Source organism: Anolis sagrei, chromosome 2, assembly GCF_037176765.1.
Source record: "Anolis sagrei isolate rAnoSag1 chromosome 2, rAnoSag1.mat, whole genome shotgun sequence".
NCBI lineage: Eukaryota > Metazoa > Chordata > Lepidosauria > Squamata > Dactyloidae > Anolis > Anolis sagrei.
The window spans coordinates 276,113,127-276,138,935 of NC_090022.1; the positions used below are offsets into that span (position 1 = coordinate 276,113,127).

At 39.9% G+C, this 25,809-nt stretch overlaps 1 protein-coding gene across 1 annotated transcript in view; it reads right to left on the reverse strand.

Annotated features, from left to right (window-relative positions):
- NNT (nicotinamide nucleotide transhydrogenase) overlaps positions 1-25,809 on the reverse strand; it is a 74,141-nt gene that overhangs the window by 31,306 nt on the left and 17,026 nt on the right. The window contains exons 3-14 of the mRNA XM_060761462.2: positions 21,829-22,058; positions 18,541-18,758; positions 17,644-17,731; positions 15,497-15,585; positions 14,625-14,812; positions 11,158-11,291; positions 9,514-9,705; positions 8,448-8,601; positions 6,299-6,460; positions 4,168-4,278; positions 3,350-3,495; positions 921-1,116 (exon numbers count right to left, since the gene is read on the reverse strand). Of these exons, the coding sequence (XP_060617445.2) occupies positions 921-1,116; positions 3,350-3,495; positions 4,168-4,278; positions 6,299-6,460; positions 8,448-8,601; positions 9,514-9,705; positions 11,158-11,291; positions 14,625-14,812; positions 15,497-15,585; positions 17,644-17,731; positions 18,541-18,758; positions 21,829-22,058 (1,908 nt within the window). The remainder of the gene's footprint in view (positions 1-920; positions 1,117-3,349; positions 3,496-4,167; positions 4,279-6,298; positions 6,461-8,447; positions 8,602-9,513; positions 9,706-11,157; positions 11,292-14,624; positions 14,813-15,496; positions 15,586-17,643; positions 17,732-18,540; positions 18,759-21,828; positions 22,059-25,809) is intronic.

Below are 25,809 nucleotides of genomic sequence, written 5' to 3' on the forward strand. Positions count from 1 at the left end.
CTTCCTTCCCTCTTTCCCTTTCTTCTTCCTTTGTTCCATATTTCCTTCCTTCTCCTTTCTCCCTCCATCCCTTTCTCCCTCTCTCCATTCCCTTCCACCCTTTCATCCCTCCTTCCTTCTCTCTTTCCTTCCTCCTTCCCTCCCTCCCTTCCCTCCTTCTTTCTTCTATCCTTTCCCTTTCACCCTTTCTTCCTTCCCTTTTCCTCCCCCTCTTTCTCCGTCCTTCCTTCCCTTTTGACTTTCCTTCCTTCTTTCCTTTATCCTTCCCTTCCTTCCATCCTTCCCTTCCACTCTTTTATCCTTCCTTCCTCCCCTTTTGTCTTCCCTCTTTCTTTCCTCCCTCCTTCCTGCTCTCCTTTTAGCCTTCCATCCTTCCCTTCCTCTCTTTCGTCCTCCCTTCCTTCTCTTTTCTTCCTCCTTCCCTTCCTTCTTTCCATCACCAGGCAGCCAGTCCTTTATTACCTCCCCACTAAATGTGGTACCTATTTATCTACTCACATTTCTGCTTTTGACATGCTAGGTGGGCAGGTGAGCTGGGCTAACGGCAGGTGCTCACCCCAACTGGAGCTCAACCTTTTGATTGGCAGGATTTTTCTGCAGCTTGGTAATTTAGCCTGCTGTACTAATCCCATGGCTGTTTCACACTACATAATTACAGCACTATGATTCTACTTTAATTTCCATGACTGCATCCCAAGACATTTTAGAACTTACACTCAAGAGTTGTCTAGTACCTTACCCAGTGATTCTGGCCATGAAAGCCTTTGACAACAAATCCCAGGAATCCATATGTTGTCATGACACTTAAAAGTAGACTATAGTGCCATATTTGTGTAGTAAGACTAAGCCCATAATATGGATATATCTGGTGTGTCCAGGTTTTAATAGACCAGATTATGACATTTCAGTTCTGTACTCACCAACAGTGCCACCAAGGGCCATTGCCCCTGACATTTGTCCCAGCAGCTCAGGTGATGGCTTCAGGCCTCCAAGAGTAGCTGCCAAGCCCCCAGCAACACCTATCATTCCCAAAGCATTGCCAAGTCGAGCTGTTCCTTGGGTGGAGAGGCCAGCCAGGGCACCAACACAGCAGAGGCCTGATCCCAGGTACATCATCTTTGAAACAGAAACGAAACAGGCACTTAAAACTTCCAAATTATAAAAATAAAAAGAGTAAGGAAAAAGGCAAGTGGTTACAGATATCAGACAGAAAGGAATGGGTAGGCTATGTTAGGTTGGAGGGGGGGGGGGGAGACAGGCAAAGACAGGAAGAACCCATCTTTTTAGTGTTAAATACAATTGGCCCTCCATATCCATGGATTCTGTATTCATGGATTCAACCATCCACAGCTTGAAAGCTTTTTTTAAAATCCCACCAGCAAACCTTGATTTTGCCATTTTACTCATCATTTTATTTATTTATTTATATACTGTCTTTCTCACCCTTGGGGAAACTGAAGGCAGTTTACAAGATACTAATGGCAAAAACTAAATGCCAACATACAGTACACAAAGAAATCATAATAACAAATTACTACGTAAAACTATGAACTTAAAATCAATTAAAAACCATTAAACATAAGACATAAATAAAATTTAAACATTCAGACAAAGCATAAAATCATCCTAGTATAAACATTAAAATCCCACGATCCAGAAATCGTTTACCATAGCCATTCCAAATTGTCCTTGCACATGTTCCTTAATTATTCTTTGTACTGCATTATTTACTAGCCAAATATTTGATCCCACAACCATGTTTTTGTTCTCTTTCTAAAGGTCGGGAGGGAGGGTGCTGATCTAATGTTGCGGGGGAGGGAGTTCCAGAGCTGAAGAGCCACCACCGAGAAGGCCCTGTCTCTCCTCCCCACCAACTGCGCTTGCAATGGAGGCAGGGCCAAGAGCAGGGTCTCCCCAGATGATCTTAACCTTTGTGATGGTTAATAAAGGGAGATATGTTCAGACAGGTAAGCTGGGCCAGAACTAAAGGCTTTCGTGGCCAGAATCACTGGGTTGGTGTAAGTTTCTCGGGCTGTATGGCCATGTTCCAGAAGCATTCTCTCCTGACATTTCACCTGCATCTGTGGCAGGCATCCTCAGAGGTTGTGACGTTGGTAGCAGACTGGCAGCAGGGGGGTTGTATACAATGGAACCTGAACATCCACAGATGTTGGTATCAATGCTGGATAAATATTTTGCACTGTTATTTAAGATTATACTGGCTGAGATTATAGGGACTTCTGAAAAACATGTGACAAATTTGGAATGTAACAAATTGTACTTGTCTCTCCTCCTCTCTGGAATGGTATCTGGGGCAGACCACAGTTTGCATTTGATACAAGGTCAACCTGACCTCAACCTTGAAGAAATCATTTGGATGATGACCCTTTCCCCCAAAAAATTATGTTGAGCTCTAAAGGAAATTCCCTTATTTCTAGGTGGATGGTAAAGAAGCAATTTTGTCAGCAATGTTGCTTTTCACTCTCAGGTGACTGCCTTGAGTTGATATGGGTATCATAAACAAAGACACCCACGTCTAAACCCTCCACAAACTTCAAGGAACCAGGTGCGGATAAACAAAACAAGAGAACTAATCACATTTCTCTGCAAGTTCTCTGGTACATTCAAGGTCAGTTCCATATTTTGCACTGAGCTTTAGCAAAAACAGAAGAGGGGTTCATTTTCTTTGGCTCCTTCCGCCTCTCACTGGACTTTAGCGCTGTCCCTGTCATTTTTTACTGTGTAAATTACGAGACCCCTGAAGACCTTTTGAAATGGCTAGCTAGGGAGCGAATCCAAAATATGCACACACTTATGCTCAACTCAAGAGAACAGCTTGAGAACCCATGCCTTAGTCATAGCAGCAAGCCATCAGCATTAGAGTACACAAATCCTAAACTCCCTTTTTTGTTTGCTGCAGTAAATACAGTTGAAAGAACTAGACTGGAAGAGACTAAATTGATATTCTGAACTTATTTAAGGAGACACTGTGTAAGGAAGTAAGTAAAACTTTATTTCTATCCCACCCTATCTCCCCGTAGGGACTCACAACATAAAAGGCAAACATTCAATGCTCTAAAATACAACTATAGACTAAATAATTCAACAGACAGTACAGAACATTCGACAAAAAACTAAGAACATAAAAACAATAATGACAACTTACACAATGTTAATAAAAACATGGTTAAAAACAGGTTAAAAGCCTTGTCCAACTGTGCATTTCAAAGCAGATGACATTTCCACATAATACCAGCAACATTGTTAGTAATTCAACCTCGTACTCACATGGTCTAAAATATGATGAGCACTAAAGATTATACTTTGAATCCCCAAAGTCACTTCATACCTGTTCAATGTTATAACCGCTTTGGAGGGCTGCTCCATATCCACCCACAAATACACCAGTTGGTAACAGGTATAAGTAATTGTACTCAGGAGGATCTGTAGGCCGCTTGAACATATCCAACATCCTCTGTGTAACCAGGAAGCCACCTTTCCCATAAAAGAAGACAAAAATTAGATTGCAATATTAGATTGGAAAGAGTATTACGACAGGGGTAAAGACACAATCCAGATGTTTTTGACATCAAATCCTAAAGGTTCGAGGCAGCATAGCCTACAGTAGTGGATTGTGGGAGCTGTAGTTCAAAAGACCTGGAGGACCAAAGGTACTGGTGCATGTGTTATTGGATGCAGAAGCTGTCTGGTTGGGTTGCTGTGAGTTTTCCAGGCTGTCTGGCCATGTTCTAGAAGCACTACCTCCTGATGTTTCACCCACATCTATGGCAGGCATCCTCAGAGGTTGGGAAGTCTGTTGGAAACTAGGAAGGGGTTTATATATCTGAAGGAAAGCTGATAGGAGGTGGGTAACATGCTGTATGAGTTGAATCACTCCTATCTACTACAACCACAGCGGACATTGTGAATGTAAAATATTGTAGGACATTGCTGTCAGTGACGAAGCCAGAAGGCTCTTTTTTGTTGAACAGGGACAAATTAACCTGCCTAAAACTTGTATTTTACTGGTAGTTCTCTCTCAGTCTCTCCCTCCCTTCCTTCCTCTCTCTGTCCATTCAATTTCTTATCTTCATCCCTTGTAATGACACTTTTTAGGTACACTGGTCTTGAAGATACTAAACAAGAAAGCTGGAAATCACTTGTTACCTGCAATGTTCACAGAAGATACAAAAGCAGCAAGAACCGCAAGGCTTTGAGGAATTGTGTCAGGAAGGTATTTCCCGCCCATCAGTGCCAATCCACCAACAGCAGTTAGCCCTGTTTAAAATAAAGAAACAAACACCTATTTATGTTCTTGTGTAGCAGAGAGAGAATTGTTTTTGACTCTTATATGAACTTCCAAGTACATAAGCTCCAAAACATAAATCCAGAGCATCACAAAACATAAGAGTGAGACCTATAATTTTATTTTATTTATTTTATTTTCACTCCTTTTGTGCGGCCTGGTATTCCTTCCCTATCGCTAACCAGCCCCGCCCCCTTGGTTTTCTCTGGGAGAGCAGATGGCGACTACTAGATGGCATATGTTCTGTATCAGAAACTAGATCTGATGTGATCTATCCAATGCCATTTTCTGAATCAGCACCCCAAATAACCAAACCAAATCTAAAGTTGACCAAAAACTGATTCGTAACCCTTCTGGTACTATGTACTGTCTTATTGCTTGTGGTTTGTTGTTTTAATGCTGTTTTAATTGTTTAAATTTTGCTTTAAGTGTATTGTTATGTTGTGTATTGAGGCCTTGGCCTTTGTAAGCCACATCGAGTCCTTCGGGAGATGCTAGCGGGGTACAAATAAAGTATAATAATAATAATAATAATAATAATAATAATAATAATAATAATGTTGGAGAGTGGTCCCTGGTCAAAAAAAGGTTGGGAACTACTGCTTTACAAAGATTCAGTAAAGCTGAAGTGACACTGGATACTGGAAAGTTAAGTTATTTTCCAGTGCGTGTAGATTTTTTTTAAGAGTTGCCTAGCCCTGAATTGTTCCTGGCTTTTTGTCCAAGTGGGAGATGGGTACAAATTCTACAGCTCTGAGGGGCTCATTTCCAGGCAAGAAGAAAGGGCTGTGTACAAATCACCAGCTCATCTAAGAGAGGAGACTGCTATAGGTGGCAAAACTTCATTGATTTGTTGACGTAACTTGCAAAGACACTCCAGGTGATCTATGTACTTCCTTAATTAGTTTCCTCCTTCTCTCCAAAGCATTCTGCTATGCTCTGTATCCACCTTTTGGCTAAAAGCAAGGGGGATACATGAAAGGTTCCTTATCCCATCTTCCGAAGTAAGTGAGAAAAAATGATCTCTTCATTTATACCAGAACCGAGAAGACTCTTCAGCTACGTTTTCAAACCCAGTCTGAAGATAATGGGAGATGTAGGCCAGAACATCTAGAATAGTGGTTCCCAAACTTTTTTTCACCAGGGACAACTTTGAACAGGGAACACTCTCCAACATTACTATCAAAAGGGTTACAAATCTGTTTTTTTGTCAACTTTAGATTTGGTTTGGTTATTTAGGGTACTGATTCAGAAAATTGCATTGGATAGATCCCATCAGCTCTAGTTACAGATACAGAACATATGCCATCCAGTCATCACTATATTTAATAAGCCTTGGCACTATAAGAGGGCTTTTGAGACCAGTTGAACTTGTTGCAACGGTGTAATAAAGGTGAGGCTGTGGGCCATATTTAAGTTCTTATGGAACACTGGTGGCCCATGGACCACAGGTTGGAAACCACTGTTATAGAAAGTAATGGGCTGGCTAAGGCTACTGAAGACTATAGCTATATCTGGCACAAAAACTTTATTCATTTCCAAGGTGCCACAAGGACTCTATTATTCTGGTATTGAATTTCTGTTATAATATTGCAAATCACCCTGAGTCCCTTCAGGAAGGAAAAGTGGGCTATAATTAAAGATTATTATTATTATTTGAAACACAACAAGATTATTAATTATTATTATTATTATTATTATTATTGCTAATAATAGTTAAGAACCCAAACTTGATATCTCTGAGCATGTTACGTATCAGTAAACCCATGTTTTTCATCATGTGGATCATCAAACAAAGAACTAAAACCAATTCTAGCTTTATTGAGAGTACCTGTATTGTACAAATGTTACCAGATATATTTTCATTACCGAGCTCTAAAGCAGTCATTACAATACCTGAGATGGCATTAGTCACAGACATGAGTACTTGTATTGTACAAATGTAACCAGATATACTTTCATTACCGAGCTCTAAAACTGTCATTACAATACCTGAGATGGCATTAGTCACAGACATGAGTGGCGAGTGGAGCGCAGGAGTCACACCCCACACTGTGTGGTACCCAACGATCCCAGCCAAGCCAAATGTGGTCACCATCTGAGTGAAAGCTGAATTTGGAGCTGCCAAACCCAGCCCAAGCATGCTAGCAAGCCCTGCAAGAAAATAGAAAACACAAACATGGAAAATGCAGCAACAATTAAATGAACAAAAGCTAAAAGTCATATTTTCTACGATGGGTTTTAAGCATAGATGCGCACTGGGGTCCCTGCACACCCACAAAAAGTCAAACAATTTTATTTTGCCATTGTCTGACCCAATTATAAGTTAGACAAACACAAATATTTGTTTCTTAAAGGGTTACCTTGGCAAAGTAGACTTTTAAGTGATCTAAATAGTGTACAAAAAATAGAAATCTAATTAATATGGCATGGAAAAGTTTCAGACATTTCACTGGATTTTATTTTCATGTCTTTGTTTTCCCAGCCACATAAACAGGGCTAAGGTTTTAGCTTGTGACAGGTATTCACATACAAATGAAATATTTCATGATTTTCCCTTTACCCCAAGCATGGGCAGTCTTCCGCCCTCCAGGTGTTTTGGACTTCAACTCCCACAAATCTTAACAACCAGTAGGCTGATAGAAATTGTGGGAGTTGAAGTCCAAAACACCTGGAAGGCTGAAGTTTGCCCATGCCTGCTTTATGCATTACCTGTCTAACAGATAATGTACGATTTTATATCAAGTTCAGCCATTAAGTGTTAGATAGAATTTATTATTATTATTATTATTATTAATAATAATAATAATAATAATTTGTTTATATCCTGTTTTTCTCACAAGGAGGTTCAAAGCTACCAACATTAATACAATTTAAAATATATAAATATATAAATATTAAAACAGTATTAAACATCATTAGTTTAAAAAACAATTCAGATTAAATCTATAAAAACATATAAAACCACAGTGGCCCATCAATTGATCTTAAAAACCTTCATCTTAAAAAGCCTGTCTGAATAAAAAGGTTTTAGCCTGCGGCGGGAAGAGGGCCATTCTGGCATCCTTCAGCAGGGAGTTCCAGAGTCGAGGGGGCACCCTCTCTCTCTCGTTCCTACCAACCGAGCTTGAATTGGAGGTGGAACAGAGAGAAGGGCCTCTCCAGAAGATCTCAGGACCCAGGCAGATTCATACAAGGGGATGAGGTCAGCCAAATAGCCTAAACCTCAACCATCTAGGGCTCTAAAGGTCATAACCAGCACTCAGAATTGTGTCCAGAAACAGATTGGCAGCCAGTGGAACTGCTGCAACAGGGGGGTTGTCCGCACCCTGTAGCCAGCCCCAATTAGCAACCTGGCTGCAGCTCTTTGGACGAGCTGAAGTTTCCAAGCACTCTTCAGAGACAACCCCACATAGAACACGTTACAGTAATCCAGACGGGAAGTAACTAAGGCATGTACTGCTGTGGCCAGATCTGGTTTGTCAAGGAACAGGCACATAGTCCAGGAGGACCCCCAAACTGCAAACCTTTGTCTTTAGAGGGGGGGGTATAACCCCATCCAACACAAGCTGCAACTTCCAACTAATCAGGAGTACCTCTGTCTTGTCTGGATTTAATTCCAACTTATTAGTCCTCATCCAGTCCATTACTGGTGACAGGCACCAGTTTAGGACCAAACAGTATCCTTGGGATTGGGTGGAAAGGAGTAACAGAATTGAATGTCATCTGCATATAGGTGGTACCATACTCCAAAACTCTAGATCCCAGTGGTTTCATGTATATGTTAAACTGCATGGGAGACAAAATGAAACCCTTAGGAACCCCACAGGTCAATGGCCAGAGGTTGAAAACAGGAGTCCCCCAGCACCACCTTCTGGGTACAGCCCTCCAGGAAGAACTGGAACCTCCCAGTCACATCCCAGCAAAACGATCCTGAAGGATACCATGGTCAATGGCATCAAAAGCCACTGCAAGATCCAGGAGACCCAACAGAGACATGCTCCCCCATCTAGCTCTCTTCGTAGGTTACCCACCAAGGCAACCAAAGCCGTCTCTGTTCCATACCCATGCCTGAAACCAGATGAAGCCACTCTGCTGGAAGATTCCGCAGAGTGGACGAAGAACTACACTTGTTTCTCACCTGCTGTGTACGCTGAGGCAGTGGTCATTGTCTTCCTGAAGGGTGTAACAGTGGCAGCTTTCTCAGCTTCTATCTCTGCTACTGTCTTCTGCTTCACAGGTGCTGCCTGGGGAATTTTTTTGGGAGGAGGTGCTGGAAAAATCACCTTTCCATCCTGAAAAAAGCATCTGTAGTTTATCCAAGAGATCAGAGGAGCTACACTACTATTCTGCAACAATCTTGCTTTTCATTTGCCAACACAAACATAAAGATGAGACTACTTTACTTAGGCGATCCCTCATTGTCCAAGTAAGATTGTCTTTCAAGATCGGTGTACTGGCGATGGGTCCGTAGGTGGCTGTGGAGCCCTATTCTTGCTCAGCATCTTCTCCCGCAGTGAGGGCATTGGTTTCCAGATGTAAGGCAGTCTCGGTCGGGGTTGGCTTGACATGCCTTCCTCTTGGCATGTTTCTCTCTTTCACCCTCCATTCGTGCCTGTTCAAATTCTGCAGCACTGCTGGTCACAGCTGACCTCCAGTTGGAGCGCTCAAGGGCCAGGGCTTCCCAGTTCTCTGTGTCTATGCCAGAGTTTTTGACGTTGGCTTTGAGCCCATCTTTAAATCTCTTTTCCTGTCCACCAACATTCCGTTTTCCATTCCTGAGTTCGGAGTAGAACAACTGCTTTGGGAGACGGTGGTCAGGTATCCGGACAACGTGGCTGGTCCAGCAGAATTGATGGTGGAGGACCATTGCTTCAATGCTGGTGGTCTTTGCTTCTTCCAGCACACTGACATTTGTCCGCCTATCTTCCCAAGAGATTTGCAGGATTTTCCAGAGACAGCGCTGATGGAATCATTCCAGGAGTTGCATGTGACGTCTGCAGATGAGACTAATATTTGTAGCCATTTACTTGGAGTGTGGCCCACATTTTCTGCATTTTCTCAAACCAATCTTAACAATAGCATAAGAAATGCAACAAACCCTCTTTTTCTGAAACAGTTATTTGAGGGAATCTCAAAATAAAGTACAGGTCATAATGTCAATGATATAAAACAATCTTACTTTTTTAAAAAAACACTTTACCCACCTTCATTACCACCGTTCCTCTAATAACATGGTCCATAGTGCCATAGTCAAAATCATCCTTTAGGTTAAAGTAGAAGTTATCTTTGTCCGGGCTGATAGCTTTTAGGAGCTTGGTAATGTTATTGGAATACAGGGAGCTGGCTTGGGTAGCCATTCGACTGGGAAGATCTGTATAACCAATGTGCGTGATTCCCTGTAGGCACCAAAATAGGGGTTTATGAATAAACCAGGTGAGACACCATTTATGGAAACATGCAATTAAAAAAACCCCATTATTAGAAACCACTATATACAATGCTAATAATACTACCAGAACATACATTATCTGATTAATTATGTGGGACATCAGGAAACCCTTTTATATTGAATTCTGTGTAGACATTTATATCTAAATTGTTACACATCTATATAAATAAAAATGTAATGTTCGTTTGTGGGATTAACATAACTCAAAAACCACTGGACAAATTGACACAAAATCTGTCCAGTGGTTTTTGAGTTATATTAATCCCACAAACGAACATTACATTTTTATTTATATAGATGTGGAACGCCTAACAGACCAACGAGTGACCATCACTAATAAACCTCTCCCAAAAAAGCTAAATGATAATACAGCACATGTGCAAAAACGATAGCTCCCAGAATCCCCTTGACCAGGCCCTTTAGGGGAGGAGGATGCTCCAAATGCACTGCTTCCAAAATGCAAACTTTCTTCTCCTTGGCTTTCTTTGAGAGCATCGCAATCCATACATATTTCCTTTTTCCTATTCCTGGACTGCAACTCCCAGCAATCCTCCAGACAGATAAGATATATAGATTAGATAATAGGTAGTAGGTAGATAGATCATTCCGGAGGGCTGCTGGGAGTTATAGTCCAAGAATAGGTAGAGAAGGAGGAAAGGAGGGAAAGAAAAAGGGAGGGGAAGGAAGGAAAGAGGTAGAGATGGAAGGAGAGAAGGAAGGAGAGAAGAAAAGAAAAAAAGGGAAGAAAGGAAGGAAGGAAAGAGGGGGGGAGAGATGGAGAGAAAGAAAGGAGAGAAAGAGGGATGAAAGGTTGGCCATAGCAACGCGTGGCGGGTACAGCTAGTTATAAATGTAGCAGAGTATAGCTTATCCAATATAAACGGCCCGCAGAACGCTGGATAAGCGAAAATTTTGGATAATAAGGTGGGATTAAGGAAAAGCCTATTAAATGTCAAATTACATTATGATTTTACAAAACATCATGTTTTACAACAAATCAAAAGCAGTTCAATACACAGTAACGCTATGTAGTAATTACTGTATTTATGAATTTAGCACCAAAACATCACAACTTATTGAAACAGTTGTGGATCCAGACGGGAGGAAGACTGCGTTGGATAATACAGAATGAGTGAAGGTTGGATAAGCGAGACTCTGCTATAGTTCTAAATAGTTTCTATCTTCAGTAAACTGTATGAAAAAGATTTCAAATATTTCTAAAAGGAACAATATTTAGCTTGCTTATATTCTTGGAGATGTTATCCACTGAATTTTAAATATGTAGTTTGAAGTATCTGTACTTTTGTAACTTAGTGTTGTCTAATGGCATGAGTCTATTTCTATAAAGCACAATTTTGCAGATAATTTTTACAACATGAGGCTAGGAAGAAGGCACTACCTTGTGAATGTAGAGCTCTCCTGGTTTTGTAGTTTCAATGTTCCCCCCAGCTTCAGCAGCTAGATCCACTACAACTGAGCCTTCCTTCATCAATTCAATCATATCCTTTCGAAACAGGATGGGAGCTCTTTTGCCTAGAGAGAAAAACAGTACAAGGTCATGTGAATCAATTACATGTTGCAAAGACAAAATTGAAATGCTGCTATTGAATTTCTAGAAAAGAATGGTACACATTCTTATATCATACTAGCTGTCCCCTGCCAGGCGTTGCTGTGACCCAGTCTGTGTATATGTGTTTTATGTGTGTGTATATGTGTATATGTGTTTGTATATATGTAGTTTTGCTCATGCATTGTATTTTTATTATTATTTTTTGGCTTTTTAAGTCTCTTCTGTGTTGTTTTTCAGTGTTTTCATGAGTGATGGTCACTTGTTGGCATGATAGGTGTATTATGTGAAAATTTGCTGTCAATTCGTCCAGTGGTTTTTGAGTTACGTTAATCCCACAAACGAACATCTCATTTTTATTGATATAGATTGTGGGCCGGACTTTAGCACAGCAGGTTAACCACCAGCTGCAGTAAATCTTGCCAGTCAAAAGGTTGGCAGTTCAAAGCCTGGTCAGGGTGAGCTCCTAACCTTTAGGCCAGCTTTCGCCTACCTAGCAATTAATAGGTACCATTTGTGGGGAGGTATTTTAAAGGCACCCAGAAAAATGCCTGCAATTCATCAAAAAAGGAGGAAGTTTACAAACTAAGCTCTTTGGCAGGGAGATGGAGCGACAGCACCCCCCCCCCCTTTTCCATAACTGAGCACAAGCCTCCAAGATACCTCTATTCTAAACGGTTCTGGCCCAACTTACCTGTCCGAATGTATCTCCCATTATGAACCACTGAAGACTTTAAGATCATCTGGGGAGGCCCTGCTTTCAGTCCCGCCTTTGTCAAAAGCACGTTTGGCGGGGACGAGAGACAGAGCCTTCTCAGTAGTGGCTCCTCGGCTATGGAATGCCCTCCCTAGGGAAATCAGATCTGCTCCCTCCCTCTTGACGTTTCAGAGGCAAGTTAAAACGTGGCTATTCGAACAAGCGTTTACAAATACAGAGTAGCTAATACGGGAAATCGAATGATGTAACAATGGAATTGGACAGTGCTTGAGAATAATGAGATCCTGATAATGTCGCTTTTAATTTTTTATATGATGTCTTATACTGCTCAATGTTTTTTGTCTATTATCTTTTATGTATACTGATTTGTTGGAAACCGCCTTGAGTCGCCAATTGGCTGAGAAAGGCAGTATACAAATACAGTAAGTAAATAAATAGAATAGAATAGAATAGAATAGAATAGTCTGTCTTGTCTGTGTATAAATGGCATTGAATGTTTGCCGCATATATATGTTCTGTAATCCGTCTTGAGTCCCCTTCAGGGTGAGAAGGGCAGAATTTAAATACTGTAATAAAATAAAATAAAATAAATATATTTTTCTACCCTAAAATCTTACTCTTATCGGTAGCTATGAAGTCTGATCACAGATTTAATGGGAGGCAGGATGACTCCTTTTTCTGCCTTCTATAATTTCCAATGGGACCACAATAAACCAGCATGGGAAGAAGAAAAGCTGTCCATTCAATTGAAAATATGTGGGGAATCTAGATGAAACCATTCATTCTTATGTCTTCCATACTAGTATCATTTAAAAAATCCTTTAGGCTAGAATAAGTGTCCAATCTGGCATTTTATTAGTAGTGCTACAAACAATGTGAGGTGCTATCAAGAAGTCCAGCTGAAGTTACTACTGCTGAGATGTACGCACTTCTTTCAGCATAATGATTTAGTTATTACTTTTTCAGTTTAAACGACAAAGTTATCACCTTGGATTCTGAAGGAAGTATCACCAAAGAGTTTCAGAAAGGGAGCTCTTCATCCAAAAATACTGTGAATTTACATAAGCTGATTGGCAACCTGTTCCTGGCCTACTGTTTCCAAATTGGTACTGTACAGAAAATTAAAATTTACACTAAAAATAGCAGTTCTGCATGGAAGATACCTTCAGGCAAACCTCTTCAATCAGGTGCCTCCCAGATCTGTCACAACCCTACAGCCTGCATAGCTGGAAGGCACCAAGCTGAGGAGCCAGTCTTAAGCTCTTGAAGCATCAGCATCCACTCCTATTATAACCACAGAAGAAAGCTTCTGTAAGAGTGCCACAAACATTAACAATAGATAAGATGAGGCACAGTTCCAGAGGTTGGCTTTCTCTTGCCTCAAACACAAATGAAATGTGCCAAAAGGAGATATACCAAGCACTTTGCCATTACACACATTTGTGAGATTATATCTGAACTGCAAATGTAAATGTTTCACATCTGTCCACAAACTTAATCTCCCAAATGTATTAAGCAAATTCCTGGAAGATATCTGTCAATGGCTGAAAGATATGGCACCTAACTGAGCAAGACTGTCATTGAGTTTGGCTTGATAAAGGGCAGCAGGGGGAGATGACTACTCCTGTCATTCTGGCTTTGTTTTCTTTTCACTGGCATATGGATGCCTTCTTGCTGTGCAAATAATTGGCAGAGGAAATGCTGCTCTTATCCAGCAAAGAGGCCTCACTACCTCTGAGGATGCTTGCCATAGATGCAGCCGAAATGTCAGGAGAGAATGCCTCTAGAACATGGCCATATAGCCCAAAAAACCTACAACAACCCAAAGTTCCTTATGTTCTTCAACAATATCTCAGTGTCGGGATAGTACAGTACATTCTTGGCCTTCTCCCTGCTGAGCTGGCTCAAAGCGTATTGCTAATGCACATTCAGTTAAAAAGAAAATAATAATAATAATAATAATAATAATAATAATAATACTTTATTTATATACCACTCCATCTCCCCGAGGGGACACTGAGCGGTTCCGAAGTAACATCACAAAACATAGAGTAAAAACAACATAACCATAAGATTAACAAACAAAATATAAGCATACAAATTGTCGCCATAACACACATATATTAAAAGTAATCCTGCCTGTTCAAGGCAATTAAAAATTTAAAAGGCCGGGCCAAGATTTGTGCAAGCCCAAAAATTCTAGGGGCCCCGGGAATTAAGTGCAATGCTATGGCAGGCAACAATAATATTAGGTATGGCTCTGTGGCTGTTCATTCCGGGGCCAATTACAGAAAAGAATCTGGGTAACTGGTAGGAAGAATAAGACCGTATTAGACAATGTGTGGGGCTGAGTTAGAACTGGTCATTTTCAAAGGCTTGTTGAGACCACTAAGTCTTCAAGCTCTTACGAAAGGAGGGGAGGGATGGGGCCTGTCTTATTTCCCTTGGAAGGGTGTTCCAGAGACGGGGGGCCACCACTGAGAAGGCCCTCTCTCTCGTCCCCACCAACCGCGCTTGAGACAATAGTGGGACCGAGAGGAAGGCCTCCCCACTAGAAATGTCTATTTCACAGGAGACCTACCAGGAATGAGTGCTGTTGTGATAATGATGTCAACATCTTGGCATTGTTTGGCAAAGAGTTTCATTTCAGCTTCAATGAACTCTTTGGACATCTCTTTTGCGTAACCTCCCTGACCTTCCCCGGATTCTTTAAGGTCAACTTCCAAAGGCTCAGCTCCTAAGGATTTGAATTGTTCCAGTGCTTCAGCCCTAGAAATGAACAAACAAACAGAAAGGTGAAAGGAGAAAAAACCGACAGAATAGTCAAGTCTTAACCTATAAAATTCCTATTTACTCAAATCTAGTGCCCAATCAAATCTATTCCACACCTTCAGAAAACATCACATAAACATCAACTTTACAGATTTTAAACTTCACTCCAAAAGAGTATTATGTATTTCCCACATTATCATTAGCAGAAAAACTAATGAGAGATTCCCAGCTCTCCACTTTGAAACCAATGTACATTTTAATATGAAAAATCAACTGAAAACACTTTAGGACTGTCAATTAAGAAACAAGACACAAACTGGTGACAACATTAATGGAATGTACACCTAACTCTGGAATTAAAAGTTGTGGTTTCTAAAACGTCATCTGCAAACACTTCAAAGAAACTCTGAAGTGAAAGCCCCACAGATAAACAAATACAAGACGAGGAAGCTGGCAAATTGTACAAGGTAAAATGTAGTTCAGCAAATTATCAGATACAGAACAAACACTTATTACTGGCCTTAACATAAATATGTATTCATACAGTGTGACAAAGAACAGAGACATTTGATCCAGAGATAGTCAAAGCAGCATTACTCTGAATCATATCCAATGCACTTACAGTGCAAGAAGTTGGATGTTCAACTATGAATATGAGTAATAATACACATAGGAATGTACCTGGTATCAAACCCACGGACAACAGCTCCCATTGACTTCGCTGCTCCTGCCGCTGCTAAACCAGCAACTCCACCTCCAATGATCAGGACCTGTGTCCAAAAAAGGCACTGCAATTAAGTCACCCACCAACAGACAACAGTCTGGTCAATTAACACAGAGCACTTGAAGGTTTGCTGAATCGACATATTTCCAGCAGGCTGGCAAGTCCAACTGGGTCACTTCTTACCAGGAAAAACATCTTGCTATCAATGTCAGCATAGTTCAGTTACAGTTCAGAGAAAATGTAATGTTCTTCATTCATGAAGCAAAGGAGGGATCTACAGAAATACTTTTAAGTTTCTCCAAACTAGAGTGTCTGGTCATCTGTGAAAGTACAGGAAGCTGGATAATAGGTCCAGATGGTTTTAGGCCAGCAATTCCCAAACTTTGGTCCTTCAGCTGTTTTGAACGTCAACTTCAAGAAGCCCAAGGTAGCTTAACCAATGGTCAGAAATTCTGAGAACTAATGTCTGAAATATCTGGAAGACCAAAGTTTGAGAAACCCTGTTTCAGGTCAACAAATTCAGCCTTTGAGGCAACAATCCTGAGTTTTGTTGACACAAAGTATACACTACATAGGTGGTAAAGCTCCAAATGATTACCATGTTGCTCCCAGGTAGGAGCTTAACTCTCCCTACCAGGGCAGCATTTAGCACCAATTTCCATAAAGGTTTCCCCTTGATACTAAGTCTAATTGTGTCTTCATTTCTAAGCTGAAGAGCCGCCGCTGTCTGTAAATGCCCCCAAGGTCATGTGGCCAGCATGACTGCATGGAGCGCCATTAACTTCCTGCCAAAACGGTGCCTATTGATCTACTCACATTTGCATGTTTTCAAACTGCTAGGTTGGTAGAATCTGGGGCGAACAGCGGGAGCTCACACTGCTCCCTGGATTTGAATTGCTGATCTATGATAAGCAAGTTATGCAGATCAGCGGTTTTACCCTCTGCACCACCAAGGGCACCAATTTCCATACTTCATAGAACTACTCAAATGCCCTCTCTCTGTATTCTCCCCTTCCCCCATTACACACAATGAAAATATTAAATGTCTTTTAAAATGATTGATCTTTTCTCACTTTTAAGTTGGAAGTGGAAAATCAAATACATTTCCTGCTCTGTTACACATGAGTATCTTGCACTCTATTATGTATGTTCAAATAAAAAGTATTGCTACAAAAAGCATCCTTCCCTATACAAATCTTTGTTATTAGTTAAAGATATCTCAAGCCCGAGCAAACCAAGAAACATATAAAACAGATAACTAAGGCCAGAATTTTGTTAATGTATTACACTGGGATAACCGTATGAGTGTTGGCACTGACTAAATAAGAATGTGCAATGACTGGGAGGAAAATAAGGCACCAAAGTCAGTCTCTCAGCCTCAGAGGGAGGCAATGGCAAACCTTGAACAAATCTTGATAGGAAAATCCTGTGACAAAATTGTCAAATGTCGTAAATGACTCTAAGGCACATATAACAACAGATTTTACTTTTCTTTGCCATCACTCTGTGCAATTGTTGCCATGGATGCTAGCCGCTGGCATGCCAATCTTTACATGGTCTAGGTAAAATTTATAGCATATTGTTAAGTGCACCGTGTTTCTCTGAAAATAAGACTTTTTTTTCAAGAAGACACACTATGGGTTATTTTCAGGGGATGTCTTATTTTTATATACATGGCCATAAGCTGCATAGCGACACCTATCACATCATATTTTCGGGGTATGGCTTATATTGCGCAAATACTTAGAAATCCTGCTATGGCTTATTTTATGAGTATGTCTTATTTTTGAGGAAACAGGGTAACTATGAATGTGCAGGGCTGTCTTCAAAGACTTTCTTTAAACCACTACGTATACTTCAGAGAAAGGAACTAACAAAACCACCTTCAAATATTCCTTGCCTAAGAAATCCTTGTGAAATTAATGGGGACTTCATATGCTGAATTGCCATAATTAAAATATTTAACTATATTTATTTTTATTTAATTTTAATTTTAATTTAATTATTGAGTTGCCATAGTTAAAAATACGGAAAGAATGTGCTCTTTCACCTGACGGCTGTACCGACTAGCCTATGGCTAGCATATCATTCTTCTCTCACATACCTTAGCTGGAGGGACTTTCCCAGCTGCTGTGATCTGACCCGTGAAAAAACGGCCAAAGTGATTGGCTGCTAGCACAACGGCTTTGTAACTGTCAGAAAAAGCAAGAGAGAACAGAAGTCATTGCTACAGTTTCTTAACCTTACATTTCCTGAATGACAGGCAGAACAGTCAGCTGTGAGAACCAGCCTAGTGTGGTTTGACTACTGGACTACAACTCTTGTCAGGAAAACCCTGTGATAGGATTGTCTTAGGATTGCCAGGTGTTGAAAGCACATCAGAACAACCCTGTGTAACCAATTGTGCTGACAAAGAACATTTCACAAACAAGTTTATTTGTTTCAGGAGGACTTCAACCTGAGTCTTCCAGATCCCAGCCCAGTACAATACTCATTATACCACACTGACCCCTTACTAACTTCTTACACTTAATCTCTTCTTCTTTATCACAAAAATGAGCCCAAAGCCTTAGCACAACAGCGCTGTGGCTGGCTGAACTTAACATAGTCAATGAACACAAAGGAAACTTTGGAAACTAGGAAAGCGACCAGAAAACCATAAATCACATCACAGCTCCAGCTAATACATATCTCCATTTTGTACACACCTCAGGTGTCCTTGTTGTATTAAAGAGGAGCATAAACCCTAAATAAAAAATCTATCAGGGTTTGCGTTCCTGCAATCAAAAAAGCAATACTTTTAAAATAATTATCCTGGTGTATAGCTTGCATGTCGACTACTTGGCTTGACCACACTCCCTTGCTACTATAACCCAAGGGCAAGAGCTGACCACAACAATTTCTTTATGCTATTCTTTCAAATTAAAGAACTTTGTATCCCACTCTCATATTTTTTCTGGTGCCACATTACAGATGGTTAAAAAACACGGTAGTTCCATACCCAGCAATGTTGGCCATGGAGCTGAGAGCATCATATCCCTGAGCAATGGTCACACGTGGAACCTGATCCATAGCCAAGACAGTAGTTTTTCTTTCTGATAGCTTATTCAGAAGGTCTGGGTTTTGAGCCGGGTAGATAAAGCTAATTAGGGTACTGGGTGATTTAAATAGATCTGCTTCATGCACACCAAGGTCAGGATTCAGCATAGGAGCCCTCACCTGGATGGGAACAAAAACACACAATTTTAGAATACAATTGTTTAAAAAATAGCAGAAAAATGCACACAATAAATGTAAAAAAATACAAGTTTTAATTTTTTAAAATTAATTTTAGCAAGTTTTATAATGCATTTGTGTGAGCTGTATACAAAAAAGTGTAGTCATATATATAGCTTCTGTTAATAAACCACACATAAATAAAATACTGTATATACACATGTATAGAAACTTGAATAAAAAATGACTGCATATTAATTCTGAATTTTCCCTAAAGCTAAAAATGACACCAAAATGAGACTATCAGTGTTGAGATAGTATAAGTCACTGGAATAGTCAACAATCTATATAAATAAAAATGTAATGTTCATTTGTGGAATTAACAGAACTCAAAAACCACTGGACAAATTGACACCAAATTTGGACACAAGACGCCTAACAACCCAATGTATGTCCTTCACTCAAAAATTTATTTTGCCATTTGGGAGTTGTAGTTGCTGTGATTTATAGTTCACCTACAATCCAAGAGCATTCTGAACCCCACCAACAATGGAATTGAACCAAACTTGGCACACAGAACTCCCATGACCAACAGAAAATACAAGGGTTTGGTGGGCAGTGTCTTTTGGTTTTGGAGTTGTAGTTCACCTACATCCAGAGATCACTGTGGACACAAACAATGATGGATCTGGACCAAACTCTAAACGAATACTCAATATGCCCAAATGTGAACACTCGTGGAGTTTGGAGAAAATAGAATCTTGACATTTGGGAGCTGTAGTTGCTGGGATTTATAGTTCACCTACAACCACAGAGCATTCTGAACCTCACCAACGATAGAATTGGGCCAAACCTCCCACACAGAACCTCCATGTGGTCCACAGCAACGCATGGCAGGGGATGGCTAGTTAAAAATAACAATAAACTAGAAAGTGCCCTGTTTGGTACAAGACCCAGGTGGGCAAATTGGAGGTGGGTGGGTAAAATTTTGCTCCCCCCCCCCCCAAATTGCAGATAAGAATTTGCTAGCTCACATTCTGGCATGAAATATCCAAGGAAACCCCACTGTAAACATTTATGGATACTGTTCATGTTTAGAACAAATGCTGTTAGTTAATAAAAAGAGCCAGTAAAAGTAACTGAAATTTGTAATTAGAGACAATGGTGCATATTTTCATTTATTCCATTAAATGTTAAAACATAAATGTAAATACAATATTTTAAGTTAGGGTCATTCTTGCCCACACACCATCTGTTGGATATCTCTACAGATGCAACTGAGCTTTCATCCCCTGACCTTGTACTGAACTTGTCATCAAAGATTACTGAAAAATCCACACAATGTTACTATTATTTAGAGCACAGATTAGAAGTAATTTGCTATAAGTAATTTGCAAAAGCAAAACACTAAATGTTTGCTTTGAAAATAACTGAGACCTTATTCATAAATAATTATAACACTTTGATACCACTTTAACTCTATCCTGCAGAATAATAATTTTGAAGCCTCATCTAAATTCTATAGGAAGGCAATAAAATGTTATCAAGACTTAAGAAAATTCAAACCTTCGGAAGAAATTTAATAATGAATACAAACTAGGGGTGTAATCTTTGCAATTATTCTTTTCCACCAGCAAGTATTCATATAATTTTCTCAGCACTGCAAGGCATATATTTGCCTTATATACTTGAGTATAAGCTGAGTTTTTCAGCCATTTTTTTAAAATGAAAAGCCCCCCTCGGCTTACACACAAATCAAAATGATTTATTATTTTACTGTTGTTGTTGCTATTATTATTATTATTACATTTATTATTCTATTCTATTTATTATTATTACCACTACTACTACATTTGCAATATTTTATTCTATTTGTTATTATTCATTTATTATTTTACTGTTTATTATTATTATTTCATTTATTATTTTACTATGTTTTGTTATTATTACATTTGTTATTTTACTCGATTACTGTTATTATTACATTTCCATAATTTTTGTCAGGATGTCCGTACCAGCTTGGGTCTAGCTGTTTCGTTCCTCCATGACATGATATGAAGAGGGGGAAATTGGGAAGATAGGTAAGAGCATACTATAGATAAGGCCATCTGGTCTTATGGGAACCAAAACTGTAGGATAACCACTGCGGGAATAGAATGTTGCCAGTAGGGGAGGATGGGATTGGGGAGCGATATACTCGGAGTATTTGGTGGGAAACTTTTAGAACTGTCTTTCTTATGATTGTGGTAAGACAGAATAAACCTCTTTCCAAAGATTGTTCTTTGTGAGTTTGCTTTTGTTCCAAGAGCTTCCAGATTCTGACAATTTTACCTAATTATTTTTATTACATTTATTATTTTACTCTATTATTATTGGAAGGATATGTAAGCACATTTAGAAAGTTAGAATAATGGTTTAATCAAGAGTTGGACAATCTTATCTTAAATTATAGTTTTATGTAAATATTCAAAAACATTTAACCTACTGAAGCTTCAATTAATGTAATTTTATTGGTATCGATTTTTATTTTGAAATTTACCAGTAGCTGCTGCTTATACTCGAGTCAATATTTTTTACCAGTTTTTTGTGGTAACATTAGGTGCCTCGGCTTATATTCAGGTTGGCTTATACTCAAGTATATACAGTACTAATCAGAAATGACTCCAGAGGAGAAAAAAATCCATAAAACATTATCTAAGCAATAAAACATATTACTGCACAAAAATTTCATTCGCTACCCAGAGAAACCAATTTTCTGTGCAAAAATAAGTGTCCTGCACAGAAAATCTCATTATTGCCACAATTTCCACATGAAGAATTTTGTTCAGAAAAGGCCCCATAGCAAAGACTCTTGTTGCATCTTGGATTCTACAAGTGATTCATCATTGATTCAAATATTTTAAATACCCTTTCAGTCTCTAATGAATTTAATCTACCAACAGCAAGGTCATATTCAATACCTAAAGTACTGTAGATCACTTTCTATGTACTACACTGTTATTTTCCCATCTTAAAAACATCTCTGGAAACAGTAATTCATATGATAGAACAATAATAGAAGAGTAATCATTACTTTGACAACTAAATCAGAAGCCAAAACTTCCTTCGTTCCTTGGATCTGTGCCCCTGCCTCTTTATAATGGTCATCAGAGAATTTCGAAGCTTCTCCTGCATTTGATTCCACGATGACGTTAAAACCTTGTTTAACCAAGGCTTGGACTCCAGCTGGTGACAGGGCAACCCTTTTCTCATTCTGGAATATCTCCTTAGGAACACCCACAGTCACCTGCTTATAAGGAATACCTGTGAACACAGAGAAACAGAGTGTGGTTACTTTATCAGCAGTAAAAATTTTAAGAAATGACAAGCTCAATATCCCCTGAGGGTTGATACCAGAATCTCCGTAGATACCAAAATCCAAGGATGCTCAAGTCCCATTATATACAATTATGGTAATAAATTGGTGCCCCTTGTGTAAAATGGCAAATTAAAAGTTATGCCTTTTAAAAACCATGGAATTTTAAAAAAAATATTATCAAACTTGTGATGGTTGTATCCATGGATACAAATTCCATGGTTATGTAGGACTGACTGTACAATGCAAACTGCTCCTTTCACAGAAAGAGGTGGTTTCAACCAAGTACAGGCTGCCCCCAAGTTATGAACAAGGTAGGTTCTAAAGGTTTGTTCTTAAACTGAATTTGTATGTAATTATGTACAGGTGGTGCAGCGGGTTTAACTGCTGAGCTGCTGAACTTGGTGACCTAAAGGCTGGCAGTTCGAATCTGGAAAGCAGGGTGAGCTCCCATTGTGAGCCCCAGCTTCTGCCAACCTAGCAGTTCGAAAACATGCAAGTTGAGTAGATCAATAGGTACCGCTTCTGCAAAAAGGTAACGGTGCTCCATGCAGTCATGCCAGCCACATGGAGGTGTCTACGGACAACACCTGCTCTTCGGCTTAGAAATGGAGATGAGCACCACCCCCAGAGTCCGACATGACTAGACTTAATGTCATGTGCAGGTACATTTTTGAAGCTTTACTCCAGCCAAAAATATATATTAGCTTTGAATAGCATAGGGAAGGGTTAATACCCCTGTGCCGTTTGTTTTGCTGCCTGTGTCCCTGTCCAGAAGATTTCACCTCACTTTCTGTTCCTGTGATAACTGGATTTTGAAAAAGTTAGCTTATTGTGAAAGCAAGGACTGGTGAGAAAACTTGACAACTCTTTCAGGAGTAAATTTCCCTTCCAAGGTGTAGGTTTCTCTCACTTTCTGTTGTCTCGCCCCTGTTCTTAACTGTGAGTCATTTTTAAGTTAAATGTTTGTAATTCAGGGACTACCTATATCTATTTTTTAAAGCATCTGGATATATTCCTATCTTGAACAAGGCAAATCACAGCCAGACTTGGCCATGGTGGTCTACACCTTGGTTACATCCCATCTAGACTACTGTAAATGGGCTCTATGTGAGGCTGCCCCCGAAGAGGGCCCAGAAACTTCAACTAGTCCAAAGAGCTGCAGCCAGATTACTTACTGGTGCTGGACCCAGGGAGTGCACCACTCCCTTGCTACAGCATCTGCACTGGCTGCCAATTTGTTTCTGAGCCCAATTCAAGGTGTTGGCTTTGACCTTTAAAGCCCTAAACAGTTCAGGGCCAACTTATCTATCCAACCATATCTTGTCATACCAACCAGCCCGATCACTAAAATCACCTAGAGAGGCCCTACTCACTTCTGCCACCATCTCAAACGTGGTTGGCGGCAAAAAGAGAAGGCCTTCTCGATTGCTGCCCCAAGCCTTTGGAATACTTTCCCCATGGAGATTAAAACTCTGTCAACTTCTCTGTCATCTTCCAAAAAACAAATGAAAACCTTTCTGTTTAGGGCAAGCCTTCAGGAAAGAATCCTAGACTGAAGTGACAGTCTAGGTTGCAAAGTGCAACACTGGTGCAGCTCTCACAAGGTCACATTTAACTGCCACAGGGTTGATTTACAGCAGAACAGTTTCTACTGTATAAATTATGGTTGTTGCAAAACAACAATTTCTCTCTTTCTCTTTCACACATACATCCATGTGTTACTAAACCTGGAATATCAATTACTACAATGATCATTTCTTCCATGCATAGATTTTCTCACAAAAGAAAAAAGGCAAACTGAATACCCGTAAAGAGCTTAACAATTCTCTCCCTCTCCCCCACCTTCTACAAATATGAAACAAAGGGTAAGCTCACCTTTACCTCAATAAGTTGGCCTTGGGGCTAAGCTTCATATGTATAATAATCCATCACAGAATAATGAAGGTTCGCATAAAGATATGCACAGTTCTGGACCATGCTGACCAAGCACATCTGCTTTAATTTTATTGTAGAGACCTTTCAACATGGGATAGGTATAAATAATCCCAGAAACAAACAAAAAACAAAAAAACAAACCTCTCCTGCAACAGCAAGGGCTTTATGTGATTAACATCACAGAAGACAAACTGTTTAGAAGACAAGTGCACTAAGGCATAATTTTCACTTTCATAAAATTTATTATTTGCACATTTCCAGCTACTGCTTTATTAACTCCACTTTGTCACCCCAATCATTTTGCTTCTCCTCCCAGGTGTGATAAAAGTGGTATATACCATAAATACTGAAAATAAATAAATAAATAAATCTCACTTGTTCCACCATCGTCTTTCAGAGGGTGGAAGTCCCTCGCTCCCTTCCCCATGTACCTATCAAAACATCATCCAGACTTCAATCTCCTTCCTCCATTGCTCCACTCCCCACCACTCCCTACTGAAGCCTCGTCCAGATTTTAAACCCCCTTCATATATACTTTCTCCATACTACAATGCCCAACATCCCACCACCACAAACCTCCACTTGAACTTAAAACCCTTCCTCACTGATCCTTTGCTCACTCCTTCCAAGGAAACCAAACCAATACATGTTGAGTATCCATTAATGAAAATTTAGAACCAAGAGTGCTTTGGATTTATTTATTTATTTTGGAATTATCTCTGAAATGGCAAGAATCCAAGTAGGCTTCTTGATATGAATCAAAGTCTCCTGCCGTTTCACATATCCTCACGTCTCTCTCAGCCTTAGGTCTCATTCATTCCATATTTATGAATGAGACGTAAGAGTGAAGAGAGACTGGTGGTACTGGGTGACTGTCAACAAAAGTTTCAAATTTTGGAGCATTCTGCACTTCTTGGGTTAAGGATGCTCAGCCTGCATTACTCAATAATGATAGTCTATTCATAGATATTGAGAAACTTACAACCACTAGTTTGCAGGCCCAAGGCAGGCTTAAAGTTCATTCTGAGTAAGCTCCGAGGGACTTAGTACATTGGGTATTTTTTTTTTTATCTATACATATAAAAGTGAAAAATATGTATGTTTGTATGTGGCAGAGATGGCCACTTAGACAGACAGCCTCCACAAACAGGCTATAGTTCCCAGTGCTGAGGAGCCACCAAAAGCACTCCCTCCAAGGACATTGCAAATTACAGTAGGTGCCATGAACATGTCTCCCAACCCCTGCCAGTGTCTTCCCCAAACACCATACTGCCCACCACCCAAGTGAAGGCTTTCATAAAGGTACAATTTCATCCTAGATGGTCTGTTTTTCCCCCAGAATGCCAAAATTTGATTACTGGAGGGGTTTGGCACACAGAAACCCCATGACTACCTCAACCTACTGGAGAGGTTTGAGGGGACTCACCATAGTGGGAGTTGTAGTTTACCCTACAGCCAGAGAGCACACTGAACCCCACTGATGATGCATCTAGAGCAGTGGTTCTCAACTGCAACAAGAATAACTGCAACAAGGGGTGTTCACAAATAGAAAAGCTACCAAAAAGAGTCCCACCCACCCCTACCCCCAAACACACACACACACAAATCAATAATATAAGAGTCCTGGGAGAACAAAGACACCATTGATGAGTAATCTCAAGACATTAATTACATCCTGAATAGACTACTGCAACACGCTCTATCTGGGGTTGCCTTTGAAGACTGTTTAGAAGCTTCAAGCAGTCCAACAGGCGGCATCCA